The 25,783-nt window shown below is 36.5% G+C and overlaps 1 protein-coding gene across 1 annotated transcript; it reads right to left on the reverse strand.

Annotated features, from left to right (window-relative positions):
* Positions 1–991: 991 nt before the first annotated feature.
* Positions 992–23,851, reverse strand: MIPOL1 (mirror-image polydactyly 1; the record flags this gene model as incomplete). Its single annotated transcript, XM_010073036.1, has 6 exons — positions 992–1,162; positions 1,422–1,455; positions 7,213–7,342; positions 19,735–19,840; positions 20,843–20,978; positions 23,665–23,851. Coding segments are annotated over 6 exons (764 nt in total), but the record flags the coding sequence as incomplete, so codon positions are not given.
* Between the last annotated feature and the right edge of the window lie 1,932 nt (positions 23,852–25,783).

Consider the following 25,783-nt stretch of genomic DNA (forward strand, 5'->3'; position numbering starts at 1 on the left):
ATCTAAATTTTCAATATTGGAAGTGTCAGATGAAATTTCTTTCCTGGGATGAATACTGTCCTGGGTCCAGCTGGGATAGGGTTAATTCTTCGCAGAAGCTGGGAGTTGGGCATAGCCTCTAAATTTTCAATATTGGAAGTGTCAGATGAAATTTCTTGCCTGGGATGAATACATAAAGAGTTTCATCCAGTCATGTTTTCCCAGGAGATATATCCCCTACTTGGACTGTTTCTCCCTGCAGCCTGTTCCTACTGAGCTAAATCTAGGTTAAAATCCAGGAAAGAAAACTCTGGGGGGAAAAAAACAACAGAAAAACTCTTCCATGAGATGGGAAAGGCAAGGAGAATGTCTTCATGGTGAAGAGAATGAGGACAATATAGTTCTGTGAAAACAGGAAACTGCAGGGAATGAATATCTGAGCAGAAAAAGGACCGCAGGTTCTTTCAAGTCACGTAGCAGTAGCATAAGACTTTAAGAGTCAAGGACCACATGCTGATTCTTATCTCCTGAATGTAAAGCAACAAAGGGAGGAATTGCTTGCATTGTTGCATGTGGCACCATTATCTTCCTTTAATATATATTTCTGCCACTTATGGTCCCTTACAAATCCCCGAGTCCCAGTTAACTGTCATCCAATGCATTATACCAATACAGCATACTGCAAAACTAAGCCCTTAATAGATTTTTAGATTGGTCAATGCATAGAAAACTATTTTCTTTTAAAAAAGGAGACAGTCAGTGATCATGCGCAAAAAATACAAAATAACTTCTCTTATGAAACACATTGATGTCATTTCAGTGGGCACTACTACCATGAAGAAACAGTTGATCATTAATCAGCCATTTACAACAAGGGCTCTCTGAGATTTTCAACAGAGAAAAGTAAACAAAATAATTTTCCTCCCAAAAGTAAAGCAAAAAAAAAAAAAAAAGAAAAAAAGAGAAAAAAATAAGTTCAGTATTGAGTGATTATATACTTGTAGAGACTTACTTCAGACAAAGCAGCATCCCGTTGTTCTATTACTGCATTCATTTCCTCAGCTATTATTTTCTTTTTATGTTCTTTGGTCCTGTGTATTCGATTCAGAATTATAGCTCCATTCTTCAGTATATCTGTCCCTGTGTCTGCATTGTTTATTCTGTTCAGTAATTCCTGTAATGTCTACCAACAGCATTATATGTTAGTCAGACATGAAGTTTTAATATATTTTATTTAATATAGGGTTTTAATTAATAGGCACATGTGAATTGTAAATTGACTGAGTGAAGTTATTGAATTTTCATATTGCAGCAAAGATGTACATTATTAGTGTGTCAATTCTTCTTTTTCCCACATCTTAGTTCTTGAAACCTACTCAATTGAACTTAAGCCTCTAAGATATAAGACTGACATCAAGAAATCTCCTCAGAGAATGGCTTACCATGTCATTTTCTTCAGGGTTAATATTTTCTAGCCTAGAAAAAAGGGACACAGAAAGCCTGATCAGTAGCATTTCCTTAGTGCAGCAAAATGAGTTCGCTTTTTAAATCTTTAGAACCTCAAGTAATTTCATTCTACTAGTCTTTAGAGTCAACCACGACACTGAACATATTAAAGTGCCACCTGCTCGACTCCATCTTTCAATAATGCTCCATATCTTCAGCACTGACTTCAGACTGTTAAGTTATTAATGTTTACTGCTATATATGACTACAAGGATCAATTGTTCATATGTGCTTAGATGAAGAAAGTTCCCCAGTGATAGAAATGACTGATGCTCTTATTTTATTTATTTCTGGGTTTACAACTTTTACCTGACATTGTATTTTTGTTGTTTTGACTGCACCCCAAATGAAATAGGACAGGACTTTTGTGAAGAGTGGCTTTTTCATTTTTAAGTAATTCTTTTCCACCTTTGTCTTCCAAAATGAGGAAAAAAAAATAGCTTAAGTTTCCTTAAAAATATTTTGATTTTATATCTTGCACAAAATAGCAAGCTAAGCCAATTCTCTGCAAGGCCCTTATTTAATTCTGGAACAACCCCCCCTGCACTTTCCTCCCTTTCTGTTTCAACAGAACATATATTGACCTGTCAAATACAAAGATGATATGAGAATTTAGTCATACAGCACTGAACACTGGCTGCAAAAGCAGCAAGTGACAGCACAAAAATCTAATAAATGGGATAGTATGCATTTTATTTTACCTAAGGTTAGTTATATGCACTGTATGTTATTTAAAACACTTATGTTTATTTTAAAACAGAAGAGATCTATTTTCTGGAAAAATGAGCATATTAAAATTACCTTACCACTCCATTGTTACTTACTTAATGGTGACTTCTACTAAAACTAGGTCTGTCACCAGAATACGATATTTTAAAAGACAGATATAATACCATTAAATACAGATATAAACCATAATACCTGGAAAACAGCAACACACACTTTTTCAACAGTGCTGCGACAGGTGCTGCTCTGAAAGCAAGATATTAGCTAGCAAACATCATACAGCACTTGACAGCACACTAGCACCTTTTACATTAAAGCATTAGTTCTACTAGATAACAGTACGTAAGGCATAGTAAATCAACCTGTAGAGAAATTAATTATTTAAATAAAAAAGAAATAATTCAGAATGTACTACCACTGTACAACAGCTGGTATATTTATATGGAATTCACAAGCAGTAACTACTCTAATATACACAGTGAGCACCAGAACTAAACAAAACAAAGTAAAAGCTAACTTTTGCTGGGTTCAACTTGTGTTCATAGAGTAACAAAAATAATAACACATTATATGTCCAAATTCTCAGAACTGGCTCCTTGACTTGGCTCCTTGTAGAGTTCCTGCTTTAGGTTTTTACATTGCTCTAAGTGCCACTTCATGTGGGACTTAAAAATGGATCTCCAGCTAGTTTGTATTCACAATGAAAGGAACGGTATTTGTCAAAGTAAATTGGCAGGCCTGACCCGGCTTCTCCAGAGGACTTCTACCTGCTAAAAGTGTAGGTCAACAAAATCAGCCCGAGCAACAGGCTGGGTAAGCACGACACCTTAGAGAGAAATGGGGGTGGGAAAAAGAACAGAAACTTCTACCATAAGTGAAGAAGCCCTTCAGCATACTACCGCCACAAGGGATATGTCTGTAGGTGTATGTACGCCTCCTTAGGTGACAGTATTTTTTAAAAAGCAGCATCCAGAGATTTGTATTTGCCCTGCTGCCTCTCCCTGTGCTGTGCACAGCCAATAAATGACCCTTAGATCTCTCATGATTTTAAACAGCAGTAACCAAGGATTCTTCTTCCCCCCATTTCTACACACATTCTGCCAACATAGACCCTAGGGCTAATAAGACTGAAAGAATTTTGGTTGTTACAGTTAAATAATGACAACAGAATTGCTCCAGCAGCTAATTTAAAGAAAGCATTAAAGCATTTGAGAAAGGTTGGCAGGCTGTTCAACATTGCCCTCTTGTAAAGATCTCTGATTGGAATAAGTCCAAAGCAGATGGAAGGAGTGACCTGTGCTCTAAAACTTGATGAGTGTGGCACAAGTAGCCAATGTTCTTTAAAAAAAAGCCAAGCTTCTATGTGCTCCACATCTGAGACAGAGAACTTGACCTTTCAAACAACCAGCATCAGGAAGAAAATATTAAGGGTGGTAGTTGGAAAAGTTCGAAGATTCCAGAAGAAACTCCAAAACTAAACAAAATAAACCAAGTCCCTCAAGGCTCATCCCATCATCTCTGCTCCTTCCAAAGCATTAGTGGAGTGGTGAGGTGAACTCAAAAAAAATTTCCTTTCATCCACAGTAATAAACTCCTTAGAATAAAGAGGTTGAGAAAAGTAATTTTCTCATGGGGTTGACTCTGTTTTTGAGAATGCAGCACCTCAATTTGACTCTTCTCAGTCACAGCCCTGGCTTGCTCCTCCCATTGCAAAATGCCAGACATCCAGGCAGATATAGAAATGCGTGTCTCGTCACCAAAGCTGAGATGTTAGCACAGTTAGTAAAGGTGCCCAGTGTTCTGAAAAGCCTGAGTGCTGGAGCCAGACTGGTGTTCCATCAGGAATCTTGGCTCCACTCAACCACTTCTTGTTTACAAGGTGTACGGCTGCATGAATAAGCATCCTGGAAGCTTAGAATAAGTGGGCCAGAAGAAAAGCACCTGAGCCTGATGGAGGCAATCCTGTCTTTTTGCTTCTGTAATGCCCAAAGATTTCAAACACAGCAAGAACTTTCTTCAAAAAGAAGAACACGCCACCCCTCAAAACAATAATCACAACAGAAAATGTTTCCCTGTACCATACCATTCCTCTTTTTGGAAGAAACAACACATTATCCAGAAGGTGCTGTCACACAGAGGACTGATATGGGTCAGGAAAGATCTGTGGTCAGCTTGACCTTGGTCAGGTTGCACAAATGGTTGGAATCACTGTGGGCTGAGGTAATACTGAATACAAATTGGTGGAATAGAGAATCTGTGAAGTTTCTTACATTGTCTGATATGGCTTAAGACATTCTTATCAAACTTGCAGTTTGGCCAAATGGGTAGCAAGGTAAGGAAAGAGGCAGATATTAAGACATCTGATGCAGTGAACATGATGATTACTTGAACATAAAGAATTAGCTTTTCTCCCTTTCAGGGGATTACATATGGCAATGAATGCCCACTAATACACTACCCATTAAGTACTTGCTGCATGGATGATTAGCAAACTTTAACAAACTTTACAGTGGGATGAAGCTTTTGGGCACTCTGCCTTTGTGGCTTTTGTTAATTAGGATTTTTCTTTTACTGCTCTGATGACTGACACTAAAACCAGAAATGAAATTAAAAGCATGTAATATATTTCAGAACCCTTCAGCAACATCTTTGTGTCCCCTGGGAGGCATAAGCCTGTTTGGGATCTGCCTAAGGATTTTGCTCACGTCCAGCATGCCCTCAGGGACAAGTCACACCACACCCAGGATGTGAAAGACTTGTATATGACCCTTCCCAATGAGCTGCCATTGCCACAGTCAGTCTCTGTAATGCAGAACTGTAGACCCTGGAAAACAGGGGAACTATGATCTTACAGTACACATGCAGCCTGGCAAGGAGAATTCTTTTGAATTAAATTGGTTTTGTCCCCAGTCTTGTGTCCTGGTGTTGGCTGTCATGACAGCAAATATCACAAAGAAGCCTTACCTGCACCCTTGCAGAATATACAGGAAGAGATACTAGTACAGACAGCGGCTCACTGGTTTAGGCAAAGAGGAATGTAGATCAGGTACTGAACCAACCGTAGCTGGTTAGCCAATCGCAATTTTTACCTCTGTTGTGTTGGTGCTCTCCACAGGAAAATCTCCTTATGACAACTTGGAGACTGTGAATGCTATCAGGGTATCAGCCTCTTTGTAAAGCATCAGGAAGAGCACCCAAGTGGATGACAGCAATAACAATTGCTATTCTCTAAATTATAGCAATAAGGTATAATAGCTTGGCTTCAAGCTATCAGCCAAGGGAGTTACTGACCCTTCTCCTTGGAGAAAGTACCTTTTTTTGTCATTACCAGTGTATCCACTGCCTTCTGCAATTACATTCTTTTTGGGGAAGGTAGTATGCATGTTCTCCAGGAACTTGAGTTTCTTCTCTTTTCTCATCCTTCTGCTTAGAACTGAGTTGGTCTTCCAGTATATGAGTGAAGCAGACAGAAAGGGTTGAAGTGAAAACAAGTTATGGTGTTCTGAGGGATTCCTGTATGTCAAGACCAGCCACATGTGTGTCTATGTATTCCACTGCAGAAAAAGCAGCAATAGGCCTCTCACACACATAATAACCTGTGATTTCTTCCAGAAGCCCAAAAGTCATTGACTAGGTCTGTTGACCAGAATAATTAATTTGCTGCAGGACTTGAGTGCTTTAACCCCAAATATCTTGAGTTTACGCTAACAGCTCATACATAGTTTCATTTGATGTTTGGGGGCCATACAAAACTTTCTTGCTTTCTTTACTTTTGGAACATACAAAATTAGAAGAGTGACAGAAGACATTGGAAAGACTGGAGTAAGGCTCATGCTTATAATGATTACTGTTATGGGAATTTAAAGCACATTTGTAATTTCCTCAGAGATTACTGCTCAAAGCAAGGTTTCACATGCACATGCACCTATAATGGAACCTGTAGAGACACTTACTCTAATAAATTGTGCACTAATCTTCCTGTTGAGTCTTACTTACAGGCTGTGACAAACTAGTAGCTTTTAAATTCCACAGAGTAATGGTGCACAAACTATGTGCAGATTATAGAATTTTATTTAGATAACATCCTCTGGCCTTACCTATAAAAATACCCAAAAGAAGATGACTGGTTTTCTGCCATAAAGAGGAAAGAGTAATCTTAGTAGAATCAATTATTTAAAATGTAATTGCTTGCCATTTAGCTAACTAACAACTGCACCTATTCTGTCTCCTACCATGAAAAACTTCTCTGTTTGCTTTGTAGTACTCTTGGCAGAAAAAATATGATAAAATTCTCAGCCACTCTACAGTTTGGGGGAACTAGCATTTGGAGGACTACCGTAGATGGTAGCCAAGATGATCACAACTTGGATGGAGAAGGATTACATGGAGAGGCAAACTGTAGCTTCAAAACTGCCTATATCCCGAAGTCAGAAGAGAAACTGTTCTTGATCTTCCTCTCCTGACGTAACGGTTTTGTTTAACAAGAGATTGCCTATTTCTGTGGTGTTAACATACATAGAACTCCATGAAGTATTAATTACACCTTTATCACCTTATAAATCGCTCCTACTAAAGATAAGAAAAAACCTGTCGTTAGTAGAAATTTTGCTGAAGGAAATGTCTAGTGGGCTTAAAGGCTTGATTGATTTCCTATACATTGCAACTTCTGACTGACGTTCTGGTACTGTGTGTCAGACGATCCCTATAAAATGATGCATTCATCTTACTTATCCTTGAATAAATCAATACCAAAGCTTTTGATTGTATTTTAAAGTTTTGTGACCAAAATTATTCACCTTGCTCTCAGTCTCCAGGGAGAAATACGGTCTTATAAGATGGCTAACGCATTAACCAACAGCACAGTAAGACTAGCACTAGCCTGATATTTCATCATAGAGAAGTTTGCACTAAGTTTTCCTACACAACCACTGTTGAGCAGTTTATGACAGTCACAGACCGACACAACAACCTTTTGGCACAGGGCAGGAAATGTATACTTACTCTTTGAGAGACTCTTCTAAGCGCTGGACTCGTAGAAATGCTTCATCTCGCTCTTCATTGGCTAACCTAAGCCTTGCCATGACAGCCTCGTCACGTTCCCGTTGAGCAGAATAAACTTCTTCCACCAGAGCTGCAAAAGTAGCCAGTGTGTTTAACAAATGAGTTTGACAGGGAAAGACGCTATTAGATACACTTACATGGGCCTTTGCCACCATCTCCTAAAATCAACATTTCTCCACTGACCTCAGATTACTCTGAATAAGGTCTATGTTACTCTTCAGACACAACACTAAATTGCTGTTGATTGCTAAAATGAATACTTTAAGGAATGAAATAAGGCTATGTGTTTTCAAATTCACTCCTCTATAATCAAACAGGGCAAGGAAGTGATTTTTTTGCATTCTGAATACTTGCTTCACAGAAAAGTAATTCTTAAAGCTCAAAATCATACGAGACACTAGTAGGCTTCTTCTAGGATATAGAGTTAAAAGTAATGATCAATTGAAACTACTTCAGCCATCACACTGTTTCCTATCAGAGTGACACACTGATATTAAATATTAAAAATTCTAATATTTTCATAGTCTGTCTCTGTTATCACAAGACTGGCACAGCTGGCATCTCTCCTTTTCTGCCAAGCCTTTACTTTATTGTGTAATATACTGTTATATTACCTGTTACGGCATACACGGACCTTGGAGCACTAGGTGCCAATAAACTAAGATTTACTGTCTATTCTTGGGAGCAAACTAACACCTTCAAGCCATTCCTCATCCTGAATACGTTTTCTTCCTGCCTTTCCCCTGTCAATATGTCTAACACCATCTCTGGCATACCATCAGAATCCTTACCTCAACCCTGTCCCCACTAAAATCTTTATTCATACTTTCATAATTTCCCTCAGCAATACTGAAAATCTCTCCTCACAGTCATCACAAAATGCTGCAGTCAAAATGTCTAGGGACTTTCAGGGTGCCATACCAAGACTGCTGTCAGTCCAAGCCAGTGGACTATCCTCTCTGATTGTCACAGGCACCTCCAAAAAACTCAACTGAGATATGTAGGTTCCAGAATTCTCCATGCTCCCCTTCTAGTCTGCCTACCTGGTGTTTAGTCAGTCTTCTAACACCATGCTACAGTCTCTTCCAAATTTTGGAACCTTCTGTATTAATCCATTGCTGCTCAGGTTCCTTACCCCCTCCGGAACTCTCTGCTCCTCTCTGAACCACTGCTTAAGTCATTAAGTTTAGATCTCAAAGAAAGGCTTCCTCCCTCTTCACTTTAGGCTAGAGATTTTATCCTTCCATTCTTACCTCAATAAACATCAACTTTGTTGCCTTTATAGGTTAGTTTACTCTTGCCTCACTTTTGTACATTATTGCACAAAAACTTTAGTGTGATATATCATCAAACACGGTACGGTTCTTCACAGAATGGAACAATAGCAACATAGTAGTACATTTTAGTAGCAGCTGCATTGCTGGCACAAAATACAACTTATCAGTACCGAAAAGACCCCAAAATTCCCCAGCCAACTGAAATACAAATAGTGGTAAGTTTCTGTACAGTTTACAAGCAGCTCAGATAACCAGGGATGTAAGACAAGTTAGAAGACGAACAGAAAAAGAGCCTAGAGAGACAAATTAGGAAGATGTTAAAGGTAGCTGTTATGAAGAAAGTTAACTCTGTCTCAGCTTAAACCAGGACAGAAAGCAATCATCTTGTCCTCAGGCTGGGGAGAAGAGTGCTACTGAGGAGTAAGGAAGCATTTTTTCAAGGTCTGCCAAAAGGTTGCATGAGATGAGCAGACTGGACAAAAGAAGACAGGGAAAGGCTAAATGTCACTTCTGGAAGTGCAGTCCCTCCCCTCACAAAAATCTGCAGAGCTGCAAGCCTAGTCATCAGGCCAGAGCTGTAACAAGCTGTGTTCCCCCCTAAAAAAAAAAAAAAAAGGTACACAAAATGTAACAAACATTGATCTATTTCTCTTCTATTTGAGTATTTACTTGTTCTGCAAGAATAGTGTCTCTTTTATTGAAGACCTATTTCCCCTGTTTGCATCAAGAAAGCTTTGCTTGATGTCAAACGGAAAAACTAAGGCAGAAGTAAAGCAGCTGTAAAACTGCATGCACACAGATTGGTAGTCAGGAGTAAATTTGTAGCACTTGCAGAGGATGAGTCCAATATCTGCAAAGGTAAGTGGCTCAGCAAGAACAAGAACAAACTGTATGAGGTGGGCTCACCAGACTTCCACTTAGGTTGCCATCCCTGCCATCTGTGATGGCTGGGAAACTAGCGCCTCAGCATTGACTGCCTGGGTAAACTACAATGCAACTGCTATGTCCCAGCTGGATCTGAAATACACAAGCAGTTTAATTCTCTATGGTAATTACTACCTATCTGTACCTAATATATTTCTTTATTACAGTTTTTCCAGTAAATTATGTCAGGTTATCTAGCATCATGCCAGAGACACTGCACAGAGAACCCTTTCCATAAAGCTGCAAGTGGAAACATTATGCAATTTTCATAATGAAAACAACTGCTGGAATGAATAGAAAGCTGTCTAAAATAACGGAAGATTTGGCACTTATTACTGTTCTGGGGTTAATTAGTTTCCAAATCAGTTAACTTCTTTCTGGTCTTTTTGAGTGCATCCCTTCCTCCGTCAGACCATATAACATTCCCACCTCAGCACAGAAAACCATAATTTGCTGACTGCTACAATGGATCTTGAGCATACAAGTACACTTAGAGGGACTGTGTTTTGGCCTATCTGATCTTCTCTCTGTATAACTATAACCAGTGGTAATAATGACTATGCAGGTTTCTTAAAACCAGATTATTACTTACTTGTCCTTAAGCCAAAGTAATGGATATGTAACAATATGAAAACATTCAGAAAAAGATTTTTTAAAGTTACTTAAACATCCTGCTTGTCTCAAATCTTACCATCCCTGATATTATTAGCCCAGAGCCTAATTGCCTTGAACAGTGAACCCTTCCCCCACCCAAAGGTCCGCTACAAAATACTGTCTTTTAACTATTGTCTATAGAAAAGTGACTTAAATTGAGCAATGAATTCTTGTTGTTATCTTACCCTTCCTCTAAATTAAGGCATTGGAGTAAGTATCCCAATGAACAGATCCACCAACTACATTAAAAAAAATTAGAGTAGTTTAACATCTATTACAAGGGTTTGGCTTTTGCTTCTATTTCTTAAAAGTAATATTGCAAGTTAATTTTTTCATATTAAAACAGATTAGAGATACTGTAAAAAAATAATGAAAGATGCCTGCATGGTAAACTAAGGTTAAAAAAAGAAACAAAAGAAAAAGAAGACAGCTACATGGCATTTTAATAACATGTAGCAATACTGACAGTGACCACAAGAAATTACTAATTTAAAAAATACTTGAAGTCCTCATCTGAATAATTTTACGGTATACGGAAGGCTAACTCACGTAATTCCTTTACCAGCCAAAGCTTCTGCTGACATTTCCATTATCCAATGCCTGTACATTTCTGTCTCTATTTAATAGTTCACAAATTCCTTTTTTTAATATGATACGGAATATTATAACAGTTACACAATTGCAGATAGTCTGAAGTATGATGTTATTAACAACAACATTCACCATTCAGATTGAGCAATGGATGAGTCACAAGTAAAAGTTCAGGACCATAACAATCACAGGATTCTTCAAATAGGCCACTGAAACACATACACCTTTGGGTTGCAATGTAGCTGCAAACCAAAACATTTTTTGTCGGACTTAGGATAGTATATGAAGTATAAGCTGTCCAGTGAAAAGTCTATGTGAGAGAGTGACATAAAAATCCTCCATATTATAAAGAGTAAAGAATATCCAGATTATCATCCCAATGCTTCTTAAAAATTACAGGTGAAAATTAATTGAGAGTAAGAAGTCAGGCTCTGAAGTCCCATTCAAGATATGGCATATCCAGCAAAATATTAGCCCCATACTGGCACACTGACTTGATGCCTGATCCAATGAAAAAAGTAATCTGGCTACTTAGTCACCAAATGCTCTGGTCGACACAACGAGGTTTTTCTTGGAGACATTCCAATGGCACACCAACCATTCCTATCCTATTTGAGGCCTGACCAACAAGAAACACAAATTCTTACAGAACTCATGTTTCAAGCAAGAAAATTACACACAAAAATGAAGTACGAATAGTCAAGTATTAAGCTAAAATGAATGGTGTCATTTACTAATTAATATATACATAATGACATTCAAAAATTAAAATATTTAAATCTCAGTGCTAAATTGAGAAAAAAAGTATTATTTTCCAGTGCTTGCAAACATTGTAATATCCACAAACATGACATTACTATTTAGTTGCATAAACTTTATTTGCTTTGGAATAATTTAATAACATCTTTCTCCTTGTAACTAAAACCCATGCATACTCTAAAAGAGCTCTTCATTTTAAAAGAATCATTACGCTAAACTCATCAAATCTAAAACATTTTTAGTTTTTAGGAAAGAAAACAATTGTAAACAGAGAGCTTTTGTAAGGTAGATAGCTATTACAAAGTTCACTTAGAAAATCAATATAGCATTTTAGCTGGAATTTGCTCATTAAACACCCACAGCTCTAATGCAAATTATGATGGAATGAATAAAGCAAATACATATGCTTCTTTCTTTTTATTAAATGTAAAATCTACTGTTAATTGCATCTGGTATGTCATATAAACTTTTCTCCTTAACTATTAAACGTAAGCTTTTACAAAAGTCATTAGAGATTCTCTTTCTTTGACTTGTATAAATTTCAATATTTGTTCAGTAAAGGTTCACAGCAGTTAAATTACATTAACAAATATTATTAGCTACTATGTAAGCCAACTAAGTAAAATACTTATATTGCAGGTAAAACAAATCAATGGGTGTTTACAATAATATTTGGATATGTCCATTTTTAAACAAGCTTATCAAATATCATGTAATTCTTAGTCAAATGAGAGAGACTCAAAGTAGATTTTTTTTTTCTTCCCAAATACTCAAATTTGTTTAGTAAGCTAATTGTTTTCTAATATGGGCAAAAGTAAATATGAAGAAGATGAACCATACTGAGTATGAGTTTACTGAGTCAAAGCAGTGTACATATTTTCTTAGTTGAACCTGATTCTTTTGGCAAACCTATCTTCTACACTCTTAAAACTACCTTTAAAATACAACATTAGTGAGGAGGTGTGTTGGAAATCATTCTAGTTTAAATAGTGGTTCATGATTTTCCAAACAACAGAACTTTGGGGGAAGGGAGGGAAGCAGGGTTCCCAGGAAAAAAGTCTGTTTGCTGATTTCCTAGAGGTCATCTGTGCAAATAAAATTGAATAGGAGAGGCAAGAAAGAAGAAATTGTTAGGACTTAAAATATCTATGGCAGCAGAAATATCTTCACACTACTCATTAAAAAACATAAATCCAGAACACAGGCCAGACTTTATAAGAAAAAGATGAGATCACTATCCACAGTGCTCTCTCAGAAGACAGTAAAAATTATAACACTAACAATTAGCTTTCATGATAAGTCAGTTTTACAGAAATAATAACAATATTTTGGAATTTGCAAGGTGTTTGACATTAACAGATGTGATGAAATACTTCTCTTGGTCTTGGACTGGGTGGGGAAAAAAAAGTGATCCAATAAATAGTACAATTAAATTTTGCTAATTGTTTTAGTAACAAGGACTAACTACAGTCATCAGTTACTTCCAAGAAAAACACATGGTGAGAAAGTTTTTTCTGTTAATAACAATGTATTGTTGCAGAAGGCCAGGGTTTAGCAGTTTAAGATTTAGTATTCAAGACCAGTGGCTGCTGACCAATAAGTGACTTGGATTTTCTTTGGCATTAATTCTGGTATATTCAAAGTAATTTTATTAGTTAGTCCTACCATTACAGCAAGAAGAAATACAAATGAGAGATGTTTTTACAAAAAAGGCTCTGACCATCTTAAATATTCAAGAAATGACTGAAGTAATAACAAATAATTACTCAAAAAAATTTTTGATGCATGATTCGACTTCTGTTTCCTACAGGTATACAGCTGTAACATAGGATTGAAGGTTGAACTCATGAAAAAATGAAGCAAAGAATATTTTCTATTTTCTGCCTTTTGGAGGTGTATATTATTCTGAAGGAAAAGCAGAAACATGAAAGAACTTGCTTGGTCAAGTCTTACTTCGAATACAAGATTCCTGTAATGAGCTTCCTGTTTATCCTGCTCAGTTGCTTCCATGAAAAAAACGTCAGCTGAAATTTACCCTACAGAGAGGTTTAACTGAAGCTTTTTAGGGATTTTTGCTATTTTTTCACTTTGGATTTCCCAGTAGCAGCTACACAAATGTGAGGAATTAGGGAAGTATCCTGGAAAAAAAGATGCAATGACTACCTGCCTTTTCATTTTCATCAGTCCTCCCATTCCTGTCCACCATTGCTGGGTTTCTGCCTGTCTAATCACAGAATGACTTGGAAACTATCCTTGTCATTTCCAGATGGGCAACTATTATTAAATTTTATTTAACCATATGGATATATGCTTGTTCTCCCTACAGAAATACAAACGTGTATTTGTTATCCAGTCATTTTAGAGGGACTTCTTTCTACTAGATTGAATGACTATGCTCACAATTCTTAAATAAGAATTCAATCTTATCATAGCCAAATAAACAACAACAACAAAAAAAGATTTACTGCATTGCTATGAAAGCCTTTAAAATGTGTCATTAATTGGCCTCTGTGCATACATGTTACAAAATGCAGATAAACCTTAGAAATGTTCAAAGCCCAAGGCCCTTACACAGTTCTCATTCAGGTTAATGGCAAACTACCATGAGCTCCAGGGCTGACTGTTGACTTAAAAATAGTGCTGAAATGTTCTATTATGAAACAGGCAACTTAAGCTCCTAGCTCTTTTTTTTTTGAAAGTTACCATTCATTTACTTTCAGTTATGACCTATAACTGAAAAATAAAAGCCAAATGGTGATATGAAGATCATAGGAAAACTACTTCAGAGTTTTCACCGGTCTATACCAAGAATTATAGACTACAAGTCATTTACACCTAAATGTGACTTTATAGATAAAGCAATCTGAACAAACACTGATAGAACACAGTGACTTCTTTATTGCTTTGTGTTTGTTGTATGTGTTTAGTTCATAGCATTCATCTGCTCCTACATTTCCAATGCTATAAACAGAGTGTTCTTAATAAAAGGCTGAAGTTGCTCAGTGGCAGCTCTGCATAGGGTTTTCTTTGTGTACTCAGATCCCAATTCAATTAAAAAAAATAAAGAGGGGAAGAATAGGAGAGAGTATTATACACAGACCTCAAGGCAGCTCTTGTGAAAGCCAATCCCTGTACAATACTTAAGCCTCTGCTTCTAATAGACTAAACACGGCTGACTTCAAAATTCAAACCATAATGCCGTTAAACTTTTTTTCAGTGAATAATTGCTGACGTCTGAATATTTACTTTAAGGGGGAATATATAAATGTTGCATTAAAGTTTGCAAGTTATAATTTTACAGGTTAAACAAAAGTTTCTGTAATATCCCAAGAAGTAGATTATTTGCAGACCTTTTTATTCCTGATTAAAATCCAATTCTTTATGTTCATCTAGCACCATAGTGGAGAAGAGAGAAGGGCCAGACTACTCATAAAAACAAGCATCAGATACTGGTTTGCTTTTTACATACAAGCTCCACCCATAAATAGCTTGGTAATTTACATTTTAACCCATGCCAGCTCATTGTATACTGTACTTCAAAGAACTGCATGCAACTTGTTGACAATCAACAATTCTGACAGTTTGAAAGTAAAACTACATTGTTTCAAATTAAGCTGCTAAAAATTAAGCCAAGATGTTCTTACTCATAACACTCCCAGCTTGCGGTTTTTTTTCTGTCCTTTAGATGGATTGTCTGTCTTCCCATACAGAGGATTCAAATCCTACAGCTATATTCAAAATTATCTTATTTACCAGGAAATATTTTGAAAAAATATTCAGGAAATAGTTTTACATAATGAAGCATGAATAGGACAAAACCCCTAAGAACTATATAGACTATATATACAAATGAATTATGCACAGAAAACTGAGTTAGGGAAGTATATTAATTACCTACTTAAACTGTAAAATATCACTCATATTAAGGTTTATAAACACAAGGGTTGGGAACTATTGAGTTCTTCTGGCTAAAGCCCAATATTGGCCTTATTTCAGTTTAATTGGAAGAGGATCTTGAATTCATCTTCTCCATGAGATATCAGGAACCTGGATTTCTGTTTGTACCAAAGGTTAATAAGAAATGTGTCTGCAAAAGTCAAACAGCATTAAATACCAAAAACTGATTATTATTCTGCAGGAGTTGTTCTGTCATTCATAACCTCTCCATGCTCCAACCTTCCACAGCTAATCTTTAATGGATGACATGCAGGAAAGAAAAATAACATCTAAAAAGAGACTCTAGAGTGAGCTTTGAAGAAATGGAAAATACTTTCCTTCTGTGCTGGAAGTTATTGCCACCCAAAGTTTATTACTGGCAAGATTACTTGTTTCCTCTTACTTTATGGGGTATTAAATCAAACTAACTCTAAGCTAATAGCCACTTGGATATTTGTTTTCATTTTTGCTATTAAAACTATTACATATGCATTCAGTAATTATTTTTCAAGTTAATTTAGGAAACTTCAGATAATGTTTGTGAACATTTCCATACCATATTAAAGAATTCCAAAATACCACAAATGTTAATTCTCAACATTTTTGTAAAAACAGACCTGAAAAAAGGGATTTCATTGTAAGTGTACTGCCAAAGTTTCCAAGAGACTGAAAGGTGTACAACATATACAACTGTATTAGAAGTACTGCTTTCCCTTTTTTCCACACATTTCCTATCATTACCCTGATCTTTCAGAGAGCATCTGCAGAATGCTAATACAGTTTTCAGGCATTAAAGGTGGTGTGCAATACCTAACAGATCTAGCAGGGCTGGACTCAATCCCTTTATTACTGCTGAGTCGACTGATTTTTAAAAGTATTAAATTTTGGTAACATTGCTGTTAGATATCGGCAAAAAAATCCCACAGAACAGCCCTTGCTACAGAAAGATTTAAGGAGAAAGGTTTTTTTATTATATTTTCCTTCAGAATTATTCTTAATCCCAATATATAGCACTGTGATAGCACCAAAACTATTCCAAGAGCCGAGGTTCTGATGTCAACTATGGTATGTTTTGTTGCAGTAAAGGTGGGAGTTACTGCAAGAAGACCAGGGCTTTGATAGTTTTTCCAGCCTAGAGAAGCTACCACTATGGTCTACAATTCTCACTTACACTCAACCAGCTCCTTCCTCTAAAAGTTCCTGCCCTGTGTTATTCTTCTGTTAGGCAAAAATGAAGTCACTTATTATGTCCCTCCAAAGTGAGATCTGTTCTCTCTTCTAGGTCTTTTATAGACTTACTCCATTGCAGTGCCTCCATCCTTATCTTCTCACGTGTCCTCAGAAGATGTGTGCTCCTTCTCCCTTTCCCCTCCCACAGAGTGCACCCATTCCCTCTTCTATTCAACATATGAAAACCGGCAATCCTGCATTTCAAGATTTGTCTGTTCTTCGTGCCCAGTTCACGTGTGGTGTTCCCTTTTTTCCTTACATTATGCCAGTCTCAGTTCTTTTACAATGAACTCTTCCCTTGATTTTTCTGATGTTGCCTTCACCTCTGTTGTTCTTCTCTTCATAATGGGGAGTGAAACTAATGGTACCTTCTGACATTGCCTTATAAGTGGAAATCCAACAGAAGAATACTGAAGAAACAGCAGGAACCTGTGGCAACTATGACCACCAGAAACAACAGTCTAATGTTTAAAAGCCTGCACCCAAAACAGCAGATTCCCTAATTGTCCTTAGCCATAGATACCTGACATAGAGATAGGGATGCAAGGAAGTTCTAAAACCCATTTTCCAGGCTACCAAAATTTAAAAATAAACACCTTTTCAAAATAAGCTATTTACTGCACACAAGATTAAACATTCTCTGCCATCACATGTATCTTTTGCCTTAACTCTACTTTTTCATATTCTCTTATAAAGCATTTCACAAATTTTCACTTTTCCCCTTCACTTCTTCCTCTGAACAAAGCAAAAATCATAAAGTGACAAGCTTGGGGTTATTTGTTTCTGAAGGCTGTTGTAGCTTCATTTTAAAATGGCCTTTGTCTTCATCTTTTCTCTTCTTTCCACGGGACTTGTTTAGGTAAAACACATCAATTAGACGGTTACATTTTAAAATAGAATTGTAATATTCCTCAAAGTAGATAACATTTTTATGGTGTACCTTTCTGATGTTTTTTACAGTATAATTTTGTGGAGTCATTTTCTTATCATAAAGTCAGTACTAAGTAATAATAAAAATGCAAACACCCATATTTACAAGCTTCACACTACCATGTATTATACACTGCAGTAATTAAACATTAACTAGCAACATGAAATCACAGCAGCATGTGTTCTCCTTTCCTCAAAGGACTCAAGAGGGAAAAGTTTTCCTTAAACACACCAAGTCTTCTTTAATGAGGTTCTGCTTGTCCATTAGAACTCTCTCCAAGGCTTTTATGAGAGAGACACACATAGACCTCCACAAATTCAAATTGGCACACATCATTCCAGATTTCAAAACATTTATCCAAACATGGTAACACTCTTAGAACTGTAAGACAGGAAGCAGAAACCCATGAAATATTAACGATGATTCCTTTCTGCGAACAGCTTCAGTAGTAAGGAGCCTCTTGGCCTCTCTCTCAGCATTTAAAGGATTTTATACTTCCTGAACTCATAAAAGAAGAAAAAAGGGCATTTTTTTTAAAGGTCATCCTTATTACAAAATGTAGCTCTTATTAAAATTTGGCTTATTCTTCCTTTTAAAATGGAATAACTATGTTAATTATTATATCCATATTCACACCATACTGTTTTGAAGATAATATTATGCTTAGGACATAATTAGAAAGTTTAAACAGTAATGTAGTAAAAATCATTTTTCTAACAAATATTTCAACTGTGCCCATAAAAATGAAAGTAACATGGTTTTGACACACCTTTTGACACATATTTCTTTCCAGGTTTTAATGAGCAATAAACACCTATATCAAAGAGAATAATCAAAGAGAATATTTCTCTATTACAGCTACAGAGGTAAAACAATGTGCAAATATCCAGGAACAAACAAAACTTGGTATTAAACCCAAACAATATGCATTAGCTTTTGGCTGCTGGATATAACTGTGATACCCAGTGTAGATTTTTTTTTTCTTCTGAAAATAAAGCAAGCAGTTTATGAAAAATGAAATAAGAATAAAATCATGCCTGTATTTTAATCTGCTTCCTAAGGTATAGATTAGATTTGCCTTTCCCCTCCACCAGCACTGCAAATGTAGGAATTCTCTCTTCCATCTGTAACATATACAGAGTACTGTATTCTTAGAAGTTTGACATTAAGTGGAAAGTCAGACACCTGTTTTTTCAGCTGGAGAGTTTATTTTCTGCTCCATTCTCTTGAAGACAGTTACTCCTCCCTTCAGTACTAATATTTTGGGGACAGGTGTTAGTACTATTAATATCATGTGAAGTGTGCGTGGTCTATGAGGACACAATTTTACCTAGCTTACGCTTTATACATAAACAAATGATATGATGAATGTATAAAAGTGCTCCCATTAATTTATTTGAAACACTTGGAGAAAAACCTCAGAGTACTTTTCATCCACTGGGTACACTGTACACACAGACACTTTTCAACAATCAAAATACTCAACTTCACTACTTTAGAAATTTCTGAATTTGTAGAATACAAACCATTTCCATTCTTGTATGTCTACCCAAAGAACAATTAACAAGTGTAAGTTCACTTTCACAAGTGCATTCATTTTCAACTATAAACTTTAAAACCTTTCATGTTGTGAATCTGTATAAATTTCATTCACTGGAGATATACCATAATTAGACAAAAACTCATTAACTACTAAAAAACCAGATTTTTCAAGAATAGTACAGGTCTCTAGTTGGGGTGAAGGTGCGACTATCTCCTTACACAGGGAAGGGGTAGTATTGCTCTGAACAAGCAAAAACAATAAGTGGTATTTGAACTGCTGGTTGAAAGGTAGAGGCACTGGTAATCATTATTTCCCCTTGTTTGTTCAGGACCTTCCAACAAAACAAACAACCTTTTTGTGATTGGATTGACATGGTGTTAACAATGCATTTAATGCCCAAATCAGTATGAATACAGGTAAAGCTCCTGCTAATACCAGTACCAGGATGTTAAAGCCACCTATTTTCTAAGCAACTCTAAACAGCCACACATAAAAAAAAAAAGTCAAATCTTCCCTCCTTTAGCAAATAAAGCTTACATTCACTAGGCCACGTCATATAGCAACCGCAGGTACTGTATGAGCCATACAGCCATCTGTTAAACGCTTGCCTACTGTACCTGCAATCTTTTCTGCAATCTTAGCTTCTGTAGCTCTCTCTTGCAGTTCTAAGTCCAGTTTTATTGTCTTCAGCTCCTTGTCCTTTTCAGACAGCTTATCTTGAAGCTGAATTGAACAAACGGACAGTAAGATTCTTATCTAGCTGAAACAGCCAAGTAGCTTTTTTAACCACAACAAAATTTTATATAGTAGTTTCTAACCCCCAAAATACAAACCCTAAGCAATACAACAGAAGTTCAACTAATTATATTTATTTATTTAAAGGGCAAATGTTTAAAATATCTTTTTTATCATCTGCCTATCTTGATCTGCAAGGCAAGCAGCAAGGTGTGTGCCATTATTTTTACTTGGGATTCTCTTCTTCAGGTATCACTAGCTGTGGTCCTTCTTGCCAGGGAAGTTTAGCATTACATGGAGTTATAATGCAGGTGGTGTCTGCATGAAGAACCTATTTCCTACCAAGAGTACTGACATCACAGCCTGGAGAGACTGTTGTGTAAATGCATAATTTTTCATGTGCATTGCCAGTTAGAAAACTGATATTCTTTCACATGCTGAGGCCTTTCTTTTAACTGGGCATTCACTAAATCTCTTATTGGACAGATATCTGAGCTTGCCATTGAATATTCAATGACACTTCATGGAAAGACTATAGACTTTTCTGTTGTTTAGGTGCATGCAACCACTACTAACGCTAGAAGCAATGCAGTGTGCAAGTAGGATGTAATCTTCTTCCCCTGGACAAAGACGAGAAATCAGGGCACATTCATTATCTGGACCACATGTATAGAAGCATGAGCTACAGATTCTACTAATGAAATCCTAGTCTTGGTTTTGGTCTTCCTTGGTTTTGGTCTTCCTTGGTTTTCATCCATGATGCAAGAACCTATGTTACTGATTAAAAAGGCTAAAAGGCTAGGATGAAAGATTTTTTTAATTCTAGTGAAGCAGTTGTTAAGCAGATACTAAGAACCCAAACTGACAAAATAGCTATTGATCGATGCACCAAAATAAATAACAAAACTAAATTAGAAACAGTTTAAAATGTATGTTTTGTAATACTACCATAAAAGATCAAATACTGTGATCTGATTATCCCAGCTGTACCTTTTTATTTTTGGCCCTCAGAGTGTCCAATTCTTTCAAAAGGAATGCAGCTTCTGTCTTTCCACCTAAATCTGCAGCAGGCTTCCATGAGGATATAAATTCAAAGGGCATCCTGTTAGCCTTTCTTTCTACGGTGCTGTGTTTAGGAAGGGGAAAAAAAAAAAAAAGAATGCAAAACACAAAATACACAGAACTAAATTATCAAAACTTGCTAATCATTGTAAATGTATTAAATAGCCAGTAAAAGGGATGTCTTTCTGTCACTTCTTAAATCTGTAATTCTGAAAAAAAAAACCATAAATCTGGAATAGTAAATGAATATACTACAATGCTAAGGCATAAACCAGATTAATATAAATTGTTTATGAAGCCTATAAACGGAAAACTCTTAATGGAAGCAAATATTAGAAACCTGTGCTCAGCATGGAGCAACAAAATAATGAAACATTTAAGGATCAAAACGATGCTCAGGTTAAAAGAAACCAAATTCTTCGGTAGGATGGACAATTCCAAATGAAGTGAAATGAAAATATCCAGAAGACAAGATCTAGGAGTTCATATTGCAGAAATCTGTAAAAAGATGGTGTTATTTTAAACATTATAACTGACAACAGGAATTCCATACTGTATAGCACTCACAGAGTTTTAAGATAACTTACGTAGCCATAGACAGGGAAAAATAAGATTCAATGGCCACAAAAATTCTGTCTCAAGATAATGCTTTTAAAAAACTCCTTGGCTATCCATTGATACTTACAGACAACTCAGATCTCACTTGTAAGATGGCAGCAAAATTAGCAGATGAATGGATTAGAAGGGGTATTAGCAAATATTTTTATCATTTGCTTCCCTATAGCGTTTTCTGTTTATAGGCTTCATAGCCAATGATTCACAAGAAGTAGCCACAGGAAAGCTATACCTTCTGAACTCCTATTTCTTGTGCACACATCATTACTTTCATTATGTCTAACTGACATCCTAGAAAGAAAGGAAAGCTATCTCTTGCTCCAAAGAGTCATTCTCTTAGGTGAATACCTGTTTCCACCTGTTTCCATTGCATTTATTTTGTCTATAGTTCTTTAAGAAGGAAGTCAAGATCCATACTCTGCAGGCAAACTATGGTGCAACCTAAAGCACATCAATTGTAGACAGCAGGGAGATTCATGTCAAAAAAGTACTTACTTAGTGTAATATACTGCATACAGTGCATACATGGGGTGGAAGAGTGCTTAAACTGCTTGTCTTCACTTTCAGGATCCTTTGAAGCCTATTTCGTCTTTGCTCTGTCTAGCAAAATTTCATTTAGTATTGTTTCAGATGGCAAGTGATAAGATGCTTCTGGATACTATCGCCTAGACATTAAAAAAACCTCAAGCGATTTTTGTGCATTTTCCATGTTCAGGAGATGCTTCCCATGAACAAGTTTGAATACAACTCATTGCTATCTTCCAATCCCCCAAATGTTTTCTTCCTGATGTCTAAAAGAAAACTTGACAAGTCACACTGATGGTACACGAAGACCATAATCTACAATGCAAATCAAGACTGACTCAACATTTTCTCATCTTATATTCTAATTGCAATCTATTTGGGGAAGGACAGATTTTGTGCAGTTTACATATTATCTACTACAGTGACGTTTTGGCCTATAGCTTTAGGATCCCACACGCAATATATTTGCAGACGAGATGGTTCAACATGCTGACTGCTATGGGAGGTTAATCTCATTGCTCAAGACCAGACTTATTGCCTGTGTGAGTGGCACTGGCGAAGAGTAGGAGCAGCAATCTTTGTCTGACTCTGTTCTGGGCTGTACTTAGGCATTCAGGATTATATTTGGCTTTTAGTCCAGGATGTATTGCCTTAACAGCATATACCAGGACCCAATGCAAAAAAAGGCAACACGCCAGATGGAAAAGTTCTATGGACTGGTTTTGGCCCAATGGGTCACCACTAGATCATGCTAAAGATAACAAGACCAGGTGTAGAATCTGCGAGACAGGTGAAGAATTAAGAGTATATTTTTCAAAAGTAGGGGTCTGCAGATTTAATCCCATTTTCAAAAGCAACTCTGTCACTCTCAGTTAAGACTTGGGCTTCAGAATGCCTAAGTTGCTTCAAACTGGTAGCATGTTCCCTAGTGAGTTGGATATATCTTAATATACTATGTCACATATAGCATGACTGCACAGGTTTCTTAAGACTGCAGTAGAGAGCCATAACTCAGTATGGAAATTAATGGCAACAAATGACCAAAATTAATGACAGAATAAAATCTTGAGAGTTTGTATTACACTTTTCAACCATATTTGCCCTTCTCCAGATTCCTGCCACAGGCTGCCTACAAGGTATTACAGCTCCTCATCTTTACTCTTCCAGCTTCATCTGGACTTCTCCCTGCTTTATTCCTGCTTCCTACTCACTTCAACCCTGCTTCATTCCTTCCTACTCACTCATCATACTTAGGGTACACTGCTTCTTGTGTAAAGCCACAGATACTACTAGACTTCTAGATCATCTTTTCTAAGTCTCTTCAGTCCACATTTTAAAAATTCTCTGGAGAGATCACAACCACTGAAACACCCACAGTGTGTGATATAAGCTGTTGCCGTGATTGTATTTCCTATCAGTGCTAGAGAACACAGTGGTGAATTGCTGCATTCCACAAAGAAAGAAGGGTGGATATGGTGAGTCTAAGTAAAAAGCTGACTTACTGATTCTAAGTTGAGAAGTAAGCTTCCCTATCTTTATTCAAAAATCAGTATGTATATTGCCTATAATGTGAATCTAGAAAAACTATATATAGGGATATTTGTTTTTACCTTGATTCTTCAGGACTGGAATTACAATCACTTTGAGCTCCTCTTGCTTGACTGGTTACTGGACAACCTGAAAGTTTCAGTGCTTCAGCTTCTGCCTGGATGAAAAATTCTGTGGTTTTTTGAGAATTCTGATGAAACTGAAAGTCAATACAAAAATCTTCTTTCTTCTGTTCCAGGATGTGTGTTTCTAATGGGAAATAGAAGTGAACACATTTTTTCATTTGGAGAAAGAAGCACAAGCTTGAGATTTCTCATTTGAAAATGGCTTCCTATATTCTTATTTGTAGCAGAAAGGAGTAAATACTCTAGTTTCAGATTCACAGCTTCCACATCCCACTAAGGAACAAAAGTTGTGTTACCTAGAGCATGGATGTAGGTAGGGCTTACAACCTATTTACTGGATTTTTCTCATGGAAACCTGAAAAATTCATCACCATTTCCTAATCCCTCTTCCCCTTAAATGACTGCTTAAAATAATGGTGACCCTCGGAAATTATCTACCTATATTTTGTAAAAATCAGCTCTACCTTAGTGAGACATGATGAATTTCTGCTGTAGACACATAAATTTGCAGGTTGTGAACTAGATTCTTACTTATATTGAGGTCTTTCTCGAATCCATTTCAGCTACAAAAGGAGTTATCAGCAAGCTGCAAGTAGCAAAAACAAATTTAAGGCCGCAGTATTCATTCTTGGAGAGGGTAAGGTACAGGCTCATACAACAAAAGAACTTGAAGAATGCAAAGCACAAATTGTGCCAAAGGGAAAAATTATCTGATTAAAATGTTGAGTGTGATAGTTCTCTTAAGCTTGGTTACCAGATATTTTTAGAACATATTTCTGATATCAAGGTATTTAAATGAAAGAAATATCTACATACCATGAATGTGCTTTCATAAAGTAAGAACAAATAAGTTTTAATCATAGAACTATATTAAAAAATGAGGAGGAAGAATCCTAAAAAAGCTGCAAATGGAAAAAAGTGCATAAATTCTTCATTCTTTCATTTAGATCAGTAGAGAACAAACACTAGAGCTTTTGTTCATTTATTAAAGTTAGTGTTTCCAAACATTCTGGATAAATTATATGATCCAACTTACTACTTCCTCCTCAAAAATAATAAGAAACAGTCTATGCAGTTGCAATCATCTACAAATAGCCCGAAAATACACATCAATCAGTATCAAGCTGCATGTAAGACACAAAAGCATAGATTAAAAGTAAAAAATACTCAAGACTGTCTCTAAAATCTCATGCAACAGATTCCTCTTTCCTTGAAGAAGGAAAGACACAGCCAAAATAGCACAGGAAACATCCCAGGGACACAGAGAGATGACTTGCAGATTGGCTGGAGTCAGTTTAACAAGTTGCCATACAAAGCTATGTGTGTGTTACTACCTTGAGGAAAAAGTTATTGTACCCGCTGCTCATCTGTATTCTCCATATCTACTTCAGCACAAACCCACTTGAATACCCTATCATCACTCATCTAAACTATAACCACTGACTTTTGTACTAGAGGAATAACAGTCAACACCATATCAGAATCTTTGTTTCTGAGCAGGAATACACATTTGGGAACCACAACTCAATAAAACATTCGTTTACATGTATAAACTAATGCTACTTTCAGTACTGTGATTGAAATGTGTTGTTCGGATCATTTCACAGCTGATGCAGAATTGAACACAGCCCACAGCCACCTGGATTCTTCAAGTGAATGTACACTGTCGTTCACTGGCTTGAAATCCTGCAGGTTTTTGAGCAGAGATTCCTTTTAAGTGCTGCTACATTTTAAAACTGGTTTCAACCTCTCACTCCTTCTTACAGTAAATAGCAAGGATCCCTAAAGAAGCAGGCATTTAAAAAATCACTACATATATTCAAAAAACCTGCCTCAACTTAGGAGTGGCAACATATAAGGGCAAAATTCTGAATCCTCTCCATTCAGTACTATCTGAAAACTAACCAAGTCTGAATTTCAGTACTTGCAAAGCTTTTTATGGGGAGGCATACACCTGGCTGAGACATGTTTGCCATTCGATTTATCTTATAAAGAACTGCCTATCCAAACATCAGCCTGTCCACTTCTCCCCTTTCAGACGGAGTGATCTGTATAT

This window comes from Pterocles gutturalis, unplaced genomic scaffold (genome assembly GCF_000699245.1).
Source record: "Pterocles gutturalis isolate BGI_N339 unplaced genomic scaffold, ASM69924v1 scaffold51262, whole genome shotgun sequence".
NCBI lineage: Eukaryota > Metazoa > Chordata > Aves > Pterocliformes > Pteroclidae > Pterocles > Pterocles gutturalis.